Source organism: Apostichopus japonicus, chromosome 16, assembly GCF_037975245.1.
Source record: "Apostichopus japonicus isolate 1M-3 chromosome 16, ASM3797524v1, whole genome shotgun sequence".
Taxonomy (NCBI): domain Eukaryota; kingdom Metazoa; phylum Echinodermata; class Holothuroidea; order Aspidochirotida; family Stichopodidae; genus Apostichopus; species Apostichopus japonicus.
The window spans coordinates 27,400,404-27,417,967 of NC_092576.1; the positions used below are offsets into that span (position 1 = coordinate 27,400,404).

General features: G+C 36.3%; 2 protein-coding genes across 6 annotated transcripts in view; both read right to left on the reverse strand.

The window, feature by feature from the left end:
* LOC139982804 (uncharacterized) overlaps positions 1 to 9,138 on the reverse strand; it is a 42,043-nt gene extending 32,905 nt beyond the window's left edge. The window contains exons 1-3 of the mRNA XM_071995899.1: positions 8,810 to 9,138; positions 6,725 to 8,268; positions 1,999 to 2,216 (exon numbers count right to left, since the gene is read on the reverse strand). Coding sequence (XP_071852000.1) covers positions 1,999 to 2,216; positions 6,725 to 8,268; positions 8,810 to 9,098 — 2,051 coding nt within the window. The 5' untranslated portion in view covers positions 9,099 to 9,138. The remainder of the gene's footprint in view (positions 1 to 1,998; positions 2,217 to 6,724; positions 8,269 to 8,809) is intronic.
* Positions 9,139 to 11,123: 1,985 nt separating this feature from the next.
* LOC139982805 (2-hydroxyacyl-CoA lyase 2-like) overlaps positions 11,124 to 17,564 on the reverse strand; it is a 30,493-nt gene continuing 24,052 nt past the window's right edge. For all 5 annotated transcript variants that reach the window (XM_071995902.1, XM_071995904.1, XM_071995905.1 and 2 more), the window contains one exon: positions 11,124 to 17,083. In XM_071995902.1, the coding sequence (XP_071852003.1) occupies positions 16,898 to 17,083 (186 nt within the window). In that variant the 3' untranslated portion in view covers positions 11,124 to 16,897. The remainder of the gene's footprint in view (positions 17,084 to 17,564) is intronic.

A 17,564-nucleotide genomic window follows, 5' to 3' on the forward strand; every position in this document is an offset into this window, starting at 1 on the left:
CTGAATTTCTCTGAAATATACGAAAATGGTCGACAACTTTATCTTGACAACTCAAAATAACAGTCATAATAGAAAGAAGCATGATTTTGAAAACTTTTTTTTTCAGCTAGAACAGTCAAAATTTCGATATGTTAATATTCCTGGGAAAGTTTAGAACATTAAAACTGTGTGGAGTAGACGGTTCAGTAAAAACATTTGAAAAACATATAAGTTGAAGCTCTGATAAACGCCGTAAAGTCGAGAATAAAATTGAATTTGGAGTTAATGAAAAAAAAAGAAGAAGAGAGATTTACATTCTCCGATTTGGGCCACGGTATAGCATCTACAAGAAAACATTGTAATAGGGTAGGCCACGGGGGCTTTGTATACCATCACATTTTACAAGCACCATTCTCACAGGGGGGGGGGGGGGGTGATAACTAATACACCACGGGTAAACGAAATCTGTTTAGTATCCGGATGAAGCATATTGCTATAAGACCAAAATAGATGGTGGAATAATAGCAAAACCGACAACACAAAATGTGTAAATAAATACAAAATGATACGCATCCTCTAATTTGAAATTAATTTCAGCTCCATCGATCTGCTTTTGCCCCTTGCTTGATCTATTACTGTAAATATAACACATTAATTAAGCTATGTCAACCTCATTATATTAAGATGAGTTATATCAAGTCATGTCGGTCTCAAGTGATAAGAGAACGAATGTCTAACACATGTCTTTATTTGATATGTCCATGCTTCTGCGATGGACATAATTTCCCATATTAGGCGGAGTATACACTGGACTTGTTCAGTACTTTTTCACCTTGTGTTATATTCATATGGAGGGTGTATTGCATGATACTTACAATACATAATACCATTCAGTATGACATAATCACCATGCACATGCGATAATGGTGCTCTGTTTCTTCCTAGTTCAATATAACATACTTTTATCAAATCATTCGGTTAGTAAATTTACATATATGCCGTTCGGCGAATAGCTTTGTATGTAATTGTTATGTACTTGATATGTATTAAACATGTTCTCTCAAATTACAGAAGGTAAAAACAAAAAAGAATGGCCTGTCATTGCAGGCAAGTACTTCTATGCCTGCCAACATGATTGGAAATGCAGAGGATATTGCTTGTACTCTACAATTGTTTACTCGAATGTTCTGTCCGCTGTTCCCTACATCTGTCACTACAACTCGAGGAAGATGTATTTTTCAGATATTTTCACAATGTGTTCAGTACCTACTTTTTTTTAACGCGCAGACGCTCACATTCGTCTGTTTTTGTTTATTACACTATACACAGTATGACACTTTATCATAAACACATAATCATGTTGCCTAAATTCTACCTCGTGCGATATAACGAGCATTAGTCTAAAAGTTGGGTTAGTAAGTAATGTTAGTCATTCAACAAATAGCTTTGCAGATAGCGGCAGTCTGTGGTTTATAGATCTCAAAAAATAAGTTCTTTTGGATTATCTAGAACAGATGAATGACGGAATAGTACTTTTCATCATAACGATCATTTATATATTTCAATATCGAAAGATACAGTTAGTATACATGGATACAGTAGACATTGAATTATCGTGTGTTAGTACACCATTGATGGTCATTTACGGACACAAAGTCTATCCCATTATAATTACAGAGATGTCAACATCATGTTTAGAGTTCTACGTTGTCTTAAGAAATCAAAAGGAGTAGTCTAATATAAGGTTGAGCACGGTATATTGGAGCGAATAACATATACTTTTACCGATTACGTTTTATTGCGATATAAAAGTGACCTTCCACTAAATATAAGTTTTAACCAGTACAAAAACATGAAACTTCAGCGGTAATTACCGATATTATTATTATTATTATAAATATTTGTGTTGAAAATATGTACTGAAAGCTAAAATATTCCCATGTTCTTTTTGCTATCCATTCTGTTGTCAGGTTTGGAAATGTAGAACTGGGAAATCGTAACCTATTACATTATACTCACGACAGATCCTTTAAATGTTCAGAACGTAGTCCATAACGGAATATCATCAAAACGTCTTCCTCTGTTAGTACCCTAGGTTCCTTATTTACTTGCTCTGTCTCTATGTGTATCTTCTCTACCGTCAACAATTGATTCAATTTGAGTCCAGAGTTAAGTACAATAACATCTTCCTCACACTCCTTGAAAGATTTGTTAAGGCATACACTGGTGATGGGAATCTGAGGTAAAACAAGACAAGCTTTTAGTTTTAGCATGGATTTAGAGCATGGAAATGTTATCTCCCTGGTTAATACGTGTACGTTAGTAATATCTTTGATCAATAAGTTGATTGGGTCTTTGACTGCTTTCAATTTCATGGCTCAGAGTAACTTGGCGTGTAAAAATATAATCGATTTGAAAGGGACAGAAAAGAGAAGTTAGGTTTCATTGGTGCAAAATACTTAAACAGTTGGGAAACAGTAACGAATGACGAGTGCAATCTTTTGATGACACTTAAGCCATACTTTTAAGTTTATCCTCAAAATACAGTGTTCTTAATATAACAATGATATGATTTATTTAAGTATTTAATATAGAATATTAATTATGAAAACAAATAATAGTAGATTCCTATAGAGAGTTGTGGTGATGAATAGAAGAAAGAATTAACGAGGAGACGGAGATAGAGAGATGTGGGAGGGTTTAGAGAAGAGGAGAGCTACATAAACTATTTATTAAATGACAGAAACTTTAAGAAGGTTTCCGTTCAGAAACGTATATATACCTTATCCTTTTAGAAATCAAATATTCTAAAAAGCTGTTCAAACAGCATCGTCTTAACAGCATACCATTTTCATTAATGGAGCGCATAATCATGGCAATAGAACATAAACCCGGAGGAGAAAAAACTTGTATTCGTTTATCTTGAACTAAGACTGAACCAACTTTGAATGTGATGAAGAGATAGTCGACGCTACTTACTGGAAGTGGAGAGGAGTTCCGTTAACACTTTTCTTCATTGAGAGGTCGACTTGCTAATTCTACCATTCATGTGTTTGTATGTAAGTTTGCGTTTGTGTTTGTTTTAGTCCGATCTGTACATTGATGTACATATGTATTTTTGGAAGACTTGTGATTAATTAATTAGTCTCCCGGGAGAAAATTATAGGTAAGTCCGTTTAATTTATTTACATGTTATTCTACTATCGCTCGTTGCAAGTAATCAGTAGAAACGTGTTCAAATTTTATCATTGTCATATATAACTAGAAAACGGACTTGGTGTTTGTTTTAGTCTTCTTGCGTCACTTCCCTACCATCATCACGATCCTACAGTGATAAGTTTATAAGTGAACGTGTACCTGATACAGTTGAAAGTCACCTGTACCATTGTTAATTGCGTACGCCTTTTCTTGATGTTACATAATTATTTCATGATATATGTATTAATCCAATACTATTAACTAATCGATATTAACTCTGAAAGATTTGCTTTTCTCTCTCGATACTGATATTATTTTAAGAAATGAACTAGATCGAATAGGAAGAAGACTAATGGAAATGAGATCAAACATTTTAAGAACTTTAAATACTTAATTAGCAAAGCACGAACAAAAGAAAATTAAATAAAATGCTACACAAAAGTGTAACGTTCGCCTGCGAAAAAGCTATAACCGAAATTGTATCTACTGAATGAACAAGAACAGAACGTGAATGAAATTAAGCACAACACAGTATATGTGTAGACCCTCGGCGGGCTGTACTCGACTTCTTCTTTATTTCGTTTAGTCTCCTTCAACATTGCACAGTTTAATGCACATGTCCTATGGCGGGCCATCAGTCTCAAATCATGGGAGATCGACTTATACCGATTTAAATCGACATATACCAGTTTCCCTCGACATATCATCGATTTATTTTACTTATCATCGATTTAAATCGACATATACCAGTTTACTTCGACATATCATCGATTTAAATCGACATATACCAGTTTCATTCTACATATCATCGATTTAAATCGACATATACCAGTTTCCTTCGACATATCATCGATTTATTTTACTTATCATCGATTTAAATCGATGATAAGTAAAATAAATCGATGATATGTAGAATAAATCGATGATATGTCGATTTAAATTGACATATACCAGTTTCATTCTACATATCATCGATTTAAATCGACATATACCAGTTTCCCTCGACATATCATCGATTTATTTTACTTATCATCGATTTAAATCGACATATACCAGTTACATTCTACATATCTTCGATTTAAATCGACATATACCAGTTTACTTCGACATATCATCGATTTAATTTACTTATCATCGATTTAAATCGATGATAAGTAAAATAAATCGATGATATGTAGAATGAAACTGGTATATGTCGATTTAAATCGATGATATGTCGAAGTAAACTGGTATATGTCGATTTAAATCGATGATAAGTAAAATAAATCGATGATATGTCGAGGGAAACTGGTATATGTCGATTTAAATCGGTATAAGTCGATCTCCCATGATTTGAGACTGATGGCCCGCCATAATGTCCAGCTATTTTCTGTTACATGGCATGTCTGTACGGAAATTATAATTACTGCTGTTAGAGCAGATATTGTTTTCAGACCCAGTGGTCTTTCTGGTATTATATTTCTAGTTTACATATCTAAATTTCGTATGGGAGTACTATTTGCAGTTAACGTTATTACTGTGTTGAAGTATTCCAGAAATTATACCTATATACTGACCCGCTCACAGTTACCGAGGACGGAAGTTGATAGAGAACTATCAATCGCGACAAGGGTTGACACAAACAAATAAAACTGAAATAGGCGATTTACCCGTCAGGAAGTTACCAGCCATTTATATTCAGAAACAATTGATAAAGGGTATTATCATTATGTTCAACCGGTTATCATTTTTGTGGATACATGGTTGATCCGTCTTGCAACGTTAAATATGGACTTTTTTTCACTAAATCAATTTTATCTGAACTGTTAAAACAATTTCATACTGCAAACATTTGGGCACTCTACAGTGGTTGATTTTCTTTGGAGTTTTTTATGCAGTTGCTCGGTACTCATTAACCGATGCTATGTCAAAGCTCAGTAACTCATGCGGTGAGGGTTGTTTTGACAATCTTGATACGACGTTATTGTGACACAGGAGTAAAACTCGACATTCGTAAACTATAAAATGTTGCCGCAGTTATATACCAACAAAACTTAGCACAATCAACCTTTGTTATTTGAACATCCGTTTGTTTACAAATATTTTGTGTTGCTGTACGATTGATACTTGCAAGTATTACCACTTCTCTTCAGCATAGTAAATGCTAGAATATTAAATCATAGATTTTGTTGATAAAATACAAATTAAAATGATATTAATGTTTGTATTAAAGTGATATGTTTTCGATATCAAAATTTACTGTCAATAGTATTAATGATCGCATTTATTTTTTGTCCTGCAATTTAAGCCAGGGACATCGGCATTGCTCTGTTTTTTTGGTACACTGGTGATTTTTGGGAGAAGTTGGACGTCCTATCCATATGCTTGCTGCTCTGAATAGAAATCTGTGACCCCTTATTCGTTTTGCCATTTCTGTGATTGATATCATGTTTCCGTTACTCATCTCAACATTGTCCTACAGCGCATACAGTGCTTTAAGCCCCCGCCTTTAGAATACATTCAGCATAGTTTGTTTTTGTACTATCTTTGTAGAATAATGTGATATATTTGTGTCAACCAGAGAAACTGTTTTTGTTTACTTCGTTTTGCCATTTCTGTGGTTCTGTGTGATGGTTCCCATATCCATCTGATAATGAGCCTATAGTGCAATGCTTTACTTTCTGCTACACCGAATGCACTTATCTAAATCTCTTCATCGTATCCTTCTAAATAACGATAATTGAATTTTGTCTGTATTTATTGTGGCATTTATTCAGTTCGTGAGGAACTTAGATTCACCTACTAATTTGTAAAAATAACACAGTCGTTTATCTCCAACAGTGAAATGAAAATTCAACAAACTATCTCCAAATTGACCAAGTCGATATTTGCACTAAAGAATATTGAATTCGTTCAAATTAATATTGTATAAGGTAAAACATTATATCCTTTTTCGCATAGTCATCCATTCGACACATTATTTGTCCAGACAGTTCTTAATGATAAACCGTACTATTATTCTGTAGTCGGGTTACATCTTTAATACTTTATACTTTCAAAGAGAGTTTGCGCATGTAATTCAAAGAATTCCACAGTAAAAGAAAATGAGAAGACTATTGTTTAATTCTAATTGGAATTAGACTATGCATTTGTTTTGTATAACTATCAGGCTATGACTGTGTTAATAAGTACTTTGTGTGCGGTTGCCAAAGAGGATCGGGCATCCATAGTAGCTGTCCAGTTGTACCATGGCTGAATGTCAAAAACATGACTGAACAGTTTCTCCCGACTGACGATGTGAGGCTGAAGCATAAGCTCCTTATATTTATTTGTATTATTAATATATATATTTTTTTTTGGGGGGGGGGCGGCAGGTTGGTAAAACATGATATATTCGTATATAAGAGAAAACTATCATATCATCAATATCCTCATATAAATACTTTTTAACTGAATGATGTTCACACGGATACTGTTTCGGTTGGATGTGGTGGGAATTCAACCATGCCAGGGTTTTAAGGTATACTGATACTAATCATGCGACAATAGTAATGTATGAAATACTTACGTCCCTTTTAGCTGCAATGTCAAGAATCTGTATTGTTAACCTTTGAAGGAATCTACTATCAGTGGATCTGATGGTAACGCCTCCTGTTAATAAATCTTTTACTATGGCCACTTCATCATCAGGCTCACCAACTTGTTCAAAGAAACATAGTATTGCGAAAGATTGTCCGTCCTTAATTCCTTTCAGATACTTGATGATTCTTGATGATGCTTTCTTATTGAGTCCACAAGCAAATCTAAAGACAAACTGTAGATCTACAGGGTTTATTTTCTCGAACTCTTTCTGGAGCCAAAGAGCTCCGTGCTCCATACTCCCTGCACACTTTGAAAGATAGTTGGCTGCGTACCATTCAGCAAATAGTTTATGATAAAATCTGACAACAGTCGTTCGCTCGATAACAGAAACCGCCGCCATCCCTGGTGTATCATTTATCTTGAAAATGTCTTCTTCAAGTAGGATACCTATTGAGAAAAGTTCATTGTAACATCCATCGCCAACATTGGTCTTGAACGTTTCTTTTTGCCAAACAATCTGCTGAATCTTTCCAGTAAGGGCATCAAATAATAGTTTGTTAAGCTTTGGATAATTTGGAATGATATAACAGTCTTTTCGTTTTCTAGCGTGACCCATTTTGTTCCGCATATGCTCATAAAAGCACGTTAGAATGTGCCTAAAAAAACTGGTAACAGACGCGAATGATAAAATGTTTTTTGAATCGTAAGAGATATGCACAAACATCACACAGAAGAGAGGTACTTGACAAATGTCGCTCAGCACAGGACTGCTAGTGAGAAGATCATTGATTCTCCTAGCCGCTTGATTATCGTTAACAGCAACAGCTCTTCTGATGTAGTCATCCCTTGCATTATCATCAAAACCTGTCAAACGAACATTGACCGTCTCTACATCAAGATTATCAGGTATATAGGATGACCTCGTACATGTTATTACCTTAAAGTTCGCAAACATATTACCAGCGATGATTTTCATAACTTCTGATATCTCAATATTATCTTTGTCCGGATATTCATCATACCCATCAAAAACCAGCACTGCGCCCGGGCTGTTTCTCAAAATTTCCATAATGTCTTTCTCTGTTAGATTTGATTCACCTGGCATCAGCATCAGTTTGATCGCTTGACAAAACGACGATATACCGCCGAGGAGTCTTAGTGGAAGCAAGATAAAGATAGATACATCTTTCAATGGAGATGAATCAGATGCAGTGCACCAGTCATATGCAGCTTGTAATGTAAACGTTGATTTTCCATAACCAGGATCGCCTTCTAACAGTATTCGCTTTGAAGATATTATGTCATCGTTAAATACATCGCGATATGAGTTTAGCTTTACGGCTTCCATTGTATTTCCTTCCAACAAACGTTCGGTATCTTTATTGTCTCTTCTGTGCATTTCAATACCACCTTCTACAAATATGTCATTCACACGAAACACCTTTTCGCGGATGTACGGTATTGGATTGATCTTGCTATAAAGTTGTTTGTAAAATGTCTTTAGGTATCGCACGAACTGGCATGTCTTATCTGTTCTCAAAGTAATAGAAACATATAGCTTTAATAACAATTTTTTATTCTTCGTTATTTTTTATGATAAAACTGGAAACTGGATAATAATAATAACAATAACAACAACAATAATCTTAATATATGTAATAATAATAATTATGATGATGACGACGACAAATGTACTGTAGCCTGTAACCACTTACAGTACGTCATCTCTGGGAAAACGTGGCATGGGCTTAAATCTGATTAATATACTTGATATATAGCTTACATTTAGCTTACAAACATTTTACTTATGATCCTAATAATCATTTTAACATGTTTTCAAGTTATGAACTGATGTGATATTTACACAGGCTAACTTGCAACAGTCGTTTTGTTTGGGTTGTATTTGACAATGACTTGGTAATTAGTTCCAGATATTTAGTTGTTAACACATTAACGTAGTTTAATAACAGACTAGCCTACGTTTTACCCTGTATGCAGGCTTGTATTCCGTCATTTATTTGGTCGTACATGTGTCAGTCTCTAGTCAGATATATATCGCACTTCACCTTACCTTCGGATCCCTGGAAAATACGATGCAGCGTGCTTAGTAAACCCTGAAGTTCCAACTTATCAAGAGCAGTTAACAAGGGTGAGATGTCATTAGGCTTTATTTTACCCCTTTCTTCCATTAAGGAGACCATGAGTAGCCCGGGGCACTTTTGCGCATGTCGTAACTCATCAATCTTAGCAAGAGGAAACATGAAGAACGTTGCAAGACTGAGTATGATTTCAGTTGTGAGGAGCTCGGCTAGGCGTACCTTAAACCTGCCAAAATCTGTAAAGAGAATTTTACGAAACATGAACGGCCTTGACTCAGTGTGATTAGAAAATTGTTCTTTATTGAAAAGAAGAGACCAAGGGCACTATGGTTTCTTGCTTGTAAGGAATATTTACAAGGTAGCAGCACTGTCCTGAAATAGTTATGTGGTCCGATGTACACACACCACATTATTCACAAAAATATCACAAATCAACCGTTGGTCCTTTTGAAAACCTATTGAGGACCAGGTGTCTGATATGAGTAGGAGTTGGCTCTTTTTACAGAACTCACAGAATCATCCTATCTGTACTTATAAAGACTTTTTACAAACCAACACAACATTGATCTCTAATAAATTAGCACACAGAGGTTGCAGAGGAGTCAACTTATGGACAATTGAGATCGGAATATGACCACGAAAATTCAAATAATAAACTTAAAAGAAGCTAATACAGGTCACCAGAAGTCAACTTGAGGTCAACCTGAGGTCAAAAGTCACCCAAATGCAGAGCGACTATTGGATAACAAGAGCGTAACTCCCAACTTTGATGGATATTTAGTTCTGAAGTTATTGCAAAAATATTAGTTTTTGACCATTAATTGACCTTTTTTTTTACCTTGGATCACATGACTATTATTTTTGGAAACGATCCCTTACCCCATTCAAAACTAAACCACAAATATTAACCATGTCAGCCCCTGTCGATGGTAGTTTCACAAGTTATTGCCAAAAAACACATTTTGACTCATAATTGATCTTTGGTGACCTTGGATCACATCACAATTAGGAAAATGTGCCCCTACTTCATTCACAACTTGTCCCAATATATCAGCCATGTCAGACTCCGTGACTAGAAGTTGTTTCAAATATTAGCATAAGTACCTAGTGTTTTGAACATAGGCAACCTTGAATGACCGTGGATGACCTAATGGTTTTCATCAAAAATGTTTCCCTCGATGATGTGAAATCTGTTCTAAAATTGTTAATTGCTCCAATGTACACACTCAATGTTATTCCTAAAAAGGTATCAAAACCTAAAAAAAAAAAGGTTATTTCAAAAATGCTAGTTTTTGACCTCTAATTGACATTTGTTGACCTTGGATCACATGACCGTAATATTTGAAAATGATTCCTTGCCCCATTCACAGCTTGTCTCAAAATATTAACTGCATCAGACTTTTTCAATGGGAGTTGTTGCATTTTTAAAAATTTGGCATTTTTGACCCTAACTGACCTTTGGAGACCTCTGCGGGCACCAAAAACAATATGGATCTTCCTCTCACTATGGGCTATTGCTATTCACCCACAAAGTTTGGACATCATTTCCTTATTGGGATATCGTGTATACAAGCCAATCGTCACACACACATACCAAGTTGAATGCATAGGTTCCTTGCTTTGCAAATAGCAAGAAACCTAAAAAAGGAAACATACGGGAGGTTGATGGCGCACGAGTGAAATAGCCTTTTTACTTTTGAGTATAAAGAAGGATATGAGAGTATACCACCTTCATTTCAATGTTGAAGATCTTAGTCATTTATTTCTTAGAGTGGAGGTCCGTTTTGACCCTATGTAGGCCTACGTAAGTTATTTCTACAAGTCCACCCAGCCGTGAAACTCTTAACCCCTAGTATGCCTAATCTACGTTGTCATACCATTAATCGATTAAAATTGATTATTTGTTTACAATGTTATGCTTTCATTACTTTACAATAAAATTATATAACAATATGATAGATGTTATTACCACCGTACTGTACTAAAAATCACGTGAATAAATGATGGGGGCAAAAACATGAAAAAACATTTCATTTGGAATGATGATATCAATTGAATATCCAAGAAAAATTGTAATATTTCTAAAGGTCTTAGTCACCCTTATCTTTTGTATTTTTTTTTTTATTGTACACTTGTTTAGTACAGCAGTTATACTGTTCTAAGATTCAACCGTTATTCGTCTTACAGAACACGAGTCTATCTCGATGGCATGTTTATGGTATTGTCACTGGTAGCCCATTTCAACCTCGGTTTTGTTTTCTACGTTTGTCCTCGTGAGACAGAATCTGGCCTTTTTTAAATATAACCAAAGCCTAACAAACTGACACGTGAAAAAACAGAAAATCGTTATGAGACGGTTAAAATTATGCCGTTTTTAAAAGCTATCTGCGTTAATTTATACAGTCGTGAATGGTTGTGACACTCATTAACAGTAACAAACGAATAAATTATCACTGACAAGTTGCTTATAGGCTTACTTTGTTCTGTTAACTTCCTGTATTAACTCATACCGTCGTAAAGTTTTGATGACAATACGTCACGAAATAAAGCCCATCGTAAAATATAAAAATGCTTCATTTAAGTTATTGTCAGGCCTGCACCTTCATTTTATATTTAAACAAAGAAATATATACCTTCGGGGGTTTTCCCAATTAAATTGCAATTAAATAGAAATAAAAGTATAGTCACCTTATAACTATAGAAATGCCATCACAAAAATAAAACGATGTTCACTGAACTGATAAACACACAGTCCGAATCGCGCTGTCATCGGCTCTAGAATGATTTGCTATGTTTTACCACTGTTACGCGGGCCCATTGTAGCCTAACGCTAATCACTGCTAGTGAGGAACCTAACGTTATAATATAGAAAGTATTTGAAATTGCCTACGTGATAAATCCATATTTGAGAAATTAGGTCGGGTTACCGTGTCAGAATGTTATAATACACGATTGTTCTGGTATATTTCTTATGATGACACGCTGGTCTCGGGTTAACGTCGGTTTTCGTGAAATCGCGTGTAAGCTGTGCACACATTTTCGTGGATTCTCTGTAATATTCGCGAGATATGCAAAGGACTTCCAAGAATGGAGAAACTGGGTCGGGTTGTTACTCAGGTGTATCGAGAAAGATCTAGATGATTCTTGACATGGCGAATCGTATAAAAACCCGCCCAGATCGGAGAGTTTCTCAACGAATACAAGCGACGACACATATTATACCATTCTACTATATATCGTCAGTGCTCAACTGCCAGTAGTTTCTGAGGGATTGAGATATCGATACCAAGATTGATTGTACACTTCCATTCAGAAGTTTGAAGAGGACTTTGCTGTGAATACAGTTTTTCAGTCTTTATTTCGGAGAAGGTGAAGAATTTCTGTCTCCGTTGAGGAAGTTCGTTACGCCAGGAGTTGGTGGCTATAAAGCTGATTTTGGACTGACTCTGGTAATATTTAGTCGGCGAAAAGTTCGACTTGTGCTTCACTCGATTGTGGCTGGAAGTCTGTCTTCTATTTTGGAGCATCGCCGGAAAGATGGTGACTGCTGTTTCTGGGATCGCGAGAAACTTCGCCGAGGACCAGTGAATTTCGCGGTACAACGGACCGAGAATCGTCGTCATCAAGGTCGTGGCCGCTGAGGGATATCGCCGTTGGAAGAGACCAGCATGTGTTAAAGTGTATCCTATCTTGTTAAGTTTGTGAGTAATTTTCTATATATTTGTAATTACCACTTATTGTTGTTGATTCAATCTCCATTGTTCAATATAGTTTACGTTCTCATTCAAATTCTCTAGACTCGTCAATTTGTCTGTGTTCCTTACAGAAACGAACCCAGGCTTGTGTCTCGTTAAAAATTAATTATCGAGACCTCTCGCATTCAAACGTAACACTACCAATAGTACCACAATATTTTTTTGGGTAAAATGACTCATGTTTATGATCCAATAAACTTTTTCTTAATTCATTGTAAATAGTATATTTTCAGCTGTAAATTAACTAATAGCTACCCCGGTTGCAACGATTTTTTAGTTAGAATGAAATACATTATGAGGGTTGAAAATTACATTGCTTCAAAAAGGAACAGCTCACGAAATAAACGACTAAGATATAGAAGATATAACTCAGAGCATGTTTATCATACTTTATGCCAATGGCTGATAATTAAAATTACACAGTCTTTTGTTGGCTTCGGTCATTAAATTAACCCCTAGTATGCCTAATTTATGTTATTATACCATTAATCGAATAAAATTGATTATTGTTTACAATGGAATGCTTTCATTACCTTACAATAAAATTATATAACGATATGATAGATGTTATTACCACCGTACTGTACTACAAATCACGTGAATAAATGATGGGGAAAAAACAATTCATTTGGAATGATGGTATCAATTGAATATCCAAGAAAAATTGTAATATTTTTAAAGGTCTTAGTCACTCTTATCTTTTGTATTTTTTTATTGTACACTTGTTTAGTACAGCAGTTATACTGTTCTAAGATTCAACCGTTATTCGTCTTACAGAACACGAGTCTATCTCGATGGCATGTTTATGGTATTGTCACTGGTAGCCCATTTCAACCTCAGTTTTGTTTTCTACGTTTGTCCTCGTGAGACGGAATCTGGCCTTTTTTAAATATAACCAAAGCCTAACAAACTGACATGTGAAAAGATGAGAGGGTTAAAATTATGCCGTTTTTAAAAGCTTTCTGCGTTAATTTATACAGTCGTGAATGGTTGTGACACTCATTAACAGTAACAAACGAATAAATTATCACTGACAAGTTGCTTATAGGCTTACTTTGTTCTGTTAACTTCCTGTATTAACTCATACCGTCGTAAAGTTTTGATGACAATACGTCACGAAATAAAGCCCATCGTAAAACATCAAAATGCTTCATTTAAGTTATTGTCAGGCCTGTACCTTCATTTTATATTTAAGCAAAGAAATATACCTTCGGGGTTTTTCCCAATTAAATTGCAATTAAATAGAAATAAAAGTATAGTCACCTTATAACTATAGAAATGCCATCACAAAAATAAAACGATGTTCACTGAACTGATAAACACACAGCCCGAATCGCGCTGTCATCGGCTCTAGAATGATTTGCTATGTTTTACCACTGTTACGAGGGCCCATTGTAGCCTAACGTTAATCACTGCTAGTGAGGAACCTAATGTTATAATATAGAAAGTATTTGAAATTGCCTACGTGATAAATCCATATTTGAGAAATTAGGTCGGGTTACCGTGTCAGATATCGATACCAAGATTGATTGTACACTTCCATTCAGAAGTTTGAAGAGGACTTTGCTGTGAATACAGTTTTTCAGTCTTTATTTCGGAGAAGGTGAAGAATTTCTGTCTCTGTTGAGGAAGTTCGTTACGCCAGGAGTTGGTGGCTATAAAGCTGATTTTGAACTGACTCTGGTAATATTTAGTCGGCGAGAAGTTCAACTTGTGCTTCACTCGATTGTGGCTGGAAGTCCGTCTTCTATTTCGGAGCATCGCCGGAGAGAAGGTCACTGCTGTTTCTGGGATCGCGAGAAACTTCGCCGAGGACCAGTGAATTTCGCGGTACAACGGACCGAGAATCGTCGTCATCAAGGTCGTGGCCGCTGAGGGATATCGCCGTTGGAAGAGACCACCGTGTTTTAAAGTGTGTCCTATCTTGTTAAGTTTGTGAGTAATTTTCTATATATTTGTAATTACCACTTATTGTTGTTGATTCAAACTCCATTGTTCAATATAGTTTACGTTCTCATTCAAATTCTCTAGACTCGTCAGTTTGTCTGTGTTCCTTACAGAAACGAACCCAGGCTCGTGTCTCGTTAAAAATTAATTATCGAGACCTCTCGCATTCAAACGTAACACTACCAATAGTACGGCTGGCAGCCCTTACAACCTTCTCTAATTTAATCGAAGAATCCTTTGTAAGCAGCCCGTAAAAACAAATAATACTAAAAGTCAGCACGCTTTGTATCACTGACTGGTAAAAAAGTACAAGAATAGTGTTGTCGATATTAAAATATTTCAGTTTACGTAAAAAGTACAATCGTTGGCAAGCTTTTGATCTAATTGCATCAACCTGGTCTTTGAAGTTAAGTTTACAGTCAATGATAGTACCTAGATATTTATAGCGGTGCACCTTTTCGACAATCTCATCATTAACCCTGATTTGAGCATGATCATGTGGCTGTTTTCTGAAGTCAAATACTATCTCCTTAGTTTTTTTGCCATTCAATTTGAGGTAGTTTTGGTTGCACCAAGTAACAAAATCTTTGATTTCCTTCTCATACGGAGCAACAACATCGGTTTGCAGGTAACCCGTTATCACTGTATCATCAGCATATTTAATAATAGAACAGACATCGTGTTTACTTCTGCAATCGTTAGTGTATAAGCAGAAAGGGACAGGAGATAGATAGCATCCCTGAGGGGCACCAGTACTAACGGATCGAACATCAGAGCAAATGCCATTTAATTTAACAAACTGTGGTCTGTCTCTTAAATAGTTTAAGATCCACAACAGTAACCTGCAATTTACACCAATAGCTAACAGTTTATTAATTAATAAGTGCGGCTGAATGGAGTTGAAGGCACTTGAAAAGTCAACAAAGAAAGAAAGAAAGAAAATAAACTAGAGCACCAATGGTGCAGAAGCTCATACCTTTTCGAGCTTAAAAATGTAGGGCCCACAAAACTTTATGGCCCACCAAATTTCAGATTCCTCCAATTTTGGGCCTAAAGGGATAACCCCCCCCCCCCTCCGTTAGCAGCATCCTGGCCACACCACTGGCTATAATTCCTATTTTCCCCCTTTAATTCCTATTTTACCCACTCTCTCAAACAATACCACTGACCTACCCTATTAAACTTTCTCCCCTCTACCTGAGCAGACATAACTCCTTCCCAAAATTTTGGCTGGCTACCTCCTACATACCTCAGGCTCAAAGACTTCTAAGAATCGGCAAGTGCTGATTGGCTATAGGGCTCTCATGCTTACAGTTCAACAGTTAATAACAACTCCCAATACTGCTTTAATTCCACTAACAGCCTCTGCAGAGCTTAACCACAAATGTAAACAAACACTGCAGAGACTGGGAGACAAATTAAAGGAGCTTTGGAAAAAGGTGAAGGCTCAGATTTTTCTAAAAGATGGGGATTAATTGTAATTAAATAACTTTTGACCAAAAATTATTAGGCATCACCTTATTCATACACAATCCAACAATCATCAGTTCAACTTTGAATATGATCCATCAAAATCTTGAGGAGATTGAGATATTTGAAAATATTACAAAGAATGACCCCCGATGACCCCCTAAATAACATTTGACCTCAATTTTCCGAACACCCCTCGTAACCCTCATCCCGAGGAACGTTGTGACTAAGTTTCATTATAACTGGCCATACACTGTACGAACGGAAGCAACTTGAAAATATAGGGCCACGGCCCGGGCCACAAAAGACCCCTAGTTGATCTTTGATCTCAAATTCATGAACACCCTGAAGGTAAAGCTTCCATAGCACTATCGTGACAAACCCTCAACATTGTACCATGGAATCTGTTGGAGAAGAAGCATTTTGCGTATTTCCACAAAATGGCCCATTACGGCCCACAGGTGACCTTTGACCCCAAATTTCGGACCATCTCTGATGGCCCTATACCCAATGGTCCTCGTGTCCAAGTTTCATGAAATTCCATCAAACACTGTGCGAGTGGGAGCGGTTTTACCAATTGTTGACGGATAGAGTGATAGACGCCGCACTGTAACAATAGCTCACACCAACATGCTGGCATGAGCTAAAAAACAGAATTTGTGGTCAAGAGAAACAAAGAATGCAATGAAAGAGAATCCACAGTCTCGAGTCGACCCTGTGTGTTTCAACGCAACCTTTTTGGGCTATCATGCTTTTCCCTCTAATTCTTAAAACAGTTTCCTCTCACTCAAAAGGGAGCCATCTAGTCAGCAAAAAACCTCCAGATAGGCCCGGCAAGCAGGACAGCCCTTCTCGACTGCTTTAATCTCATCCCTTTAATCTAATCCCTCACACCGATAGAGAGCCTTCCCTGAAGTCCGTTTTTCCGATCAAACAATTGACCAGAGCCGGTTTGTTGTTTTTGCTGTCTTCTTTGGCCTTCATTAGTATTTCCCTGATCCCTTCTGTTGTCTCCTCGCTGAGACGGTAACCGGTCCCGCCGTAACCTATTGCGACTTTGTCATAGTCGCAGAACTGTAGAGGGCGACGAGAAGAACAAACACATATTCAAGAGTTTTCTGAACAGAAAGGTATGTTAAAAACAAAACTTTGCAAAGGATGTGTTTAATTGTATAATACAGTGCTGGTGAAATTTACTTTAACACCTCACAAAGACTGCTATGTACGTAACGTTGAGTGGCTTGACTGGTCTGTTAACAAATTGTTATCGGTAAATATTTTCAAAACTTGTGTCTTCTCTTTGACCAGCTGATCGACCACTGGCTATTTATCAAAATCCAAACTGAGGCTAAAGAAATGGGTTGTTTAGGGCAGATTAATGAATCGTCACAAGTAACAAGAAGTGGCTTTGTTGTGCCCAAAAAAAATGTTCAATATTGGTTTGCTGTTATCGGCAACGAGGCTAAATTTTACAAAAAGATACCGATACGCCATCAATGATGCAAATATCGTTGCATACCGACACAACACAATCATGGTTCTCATAGGCGTAGGG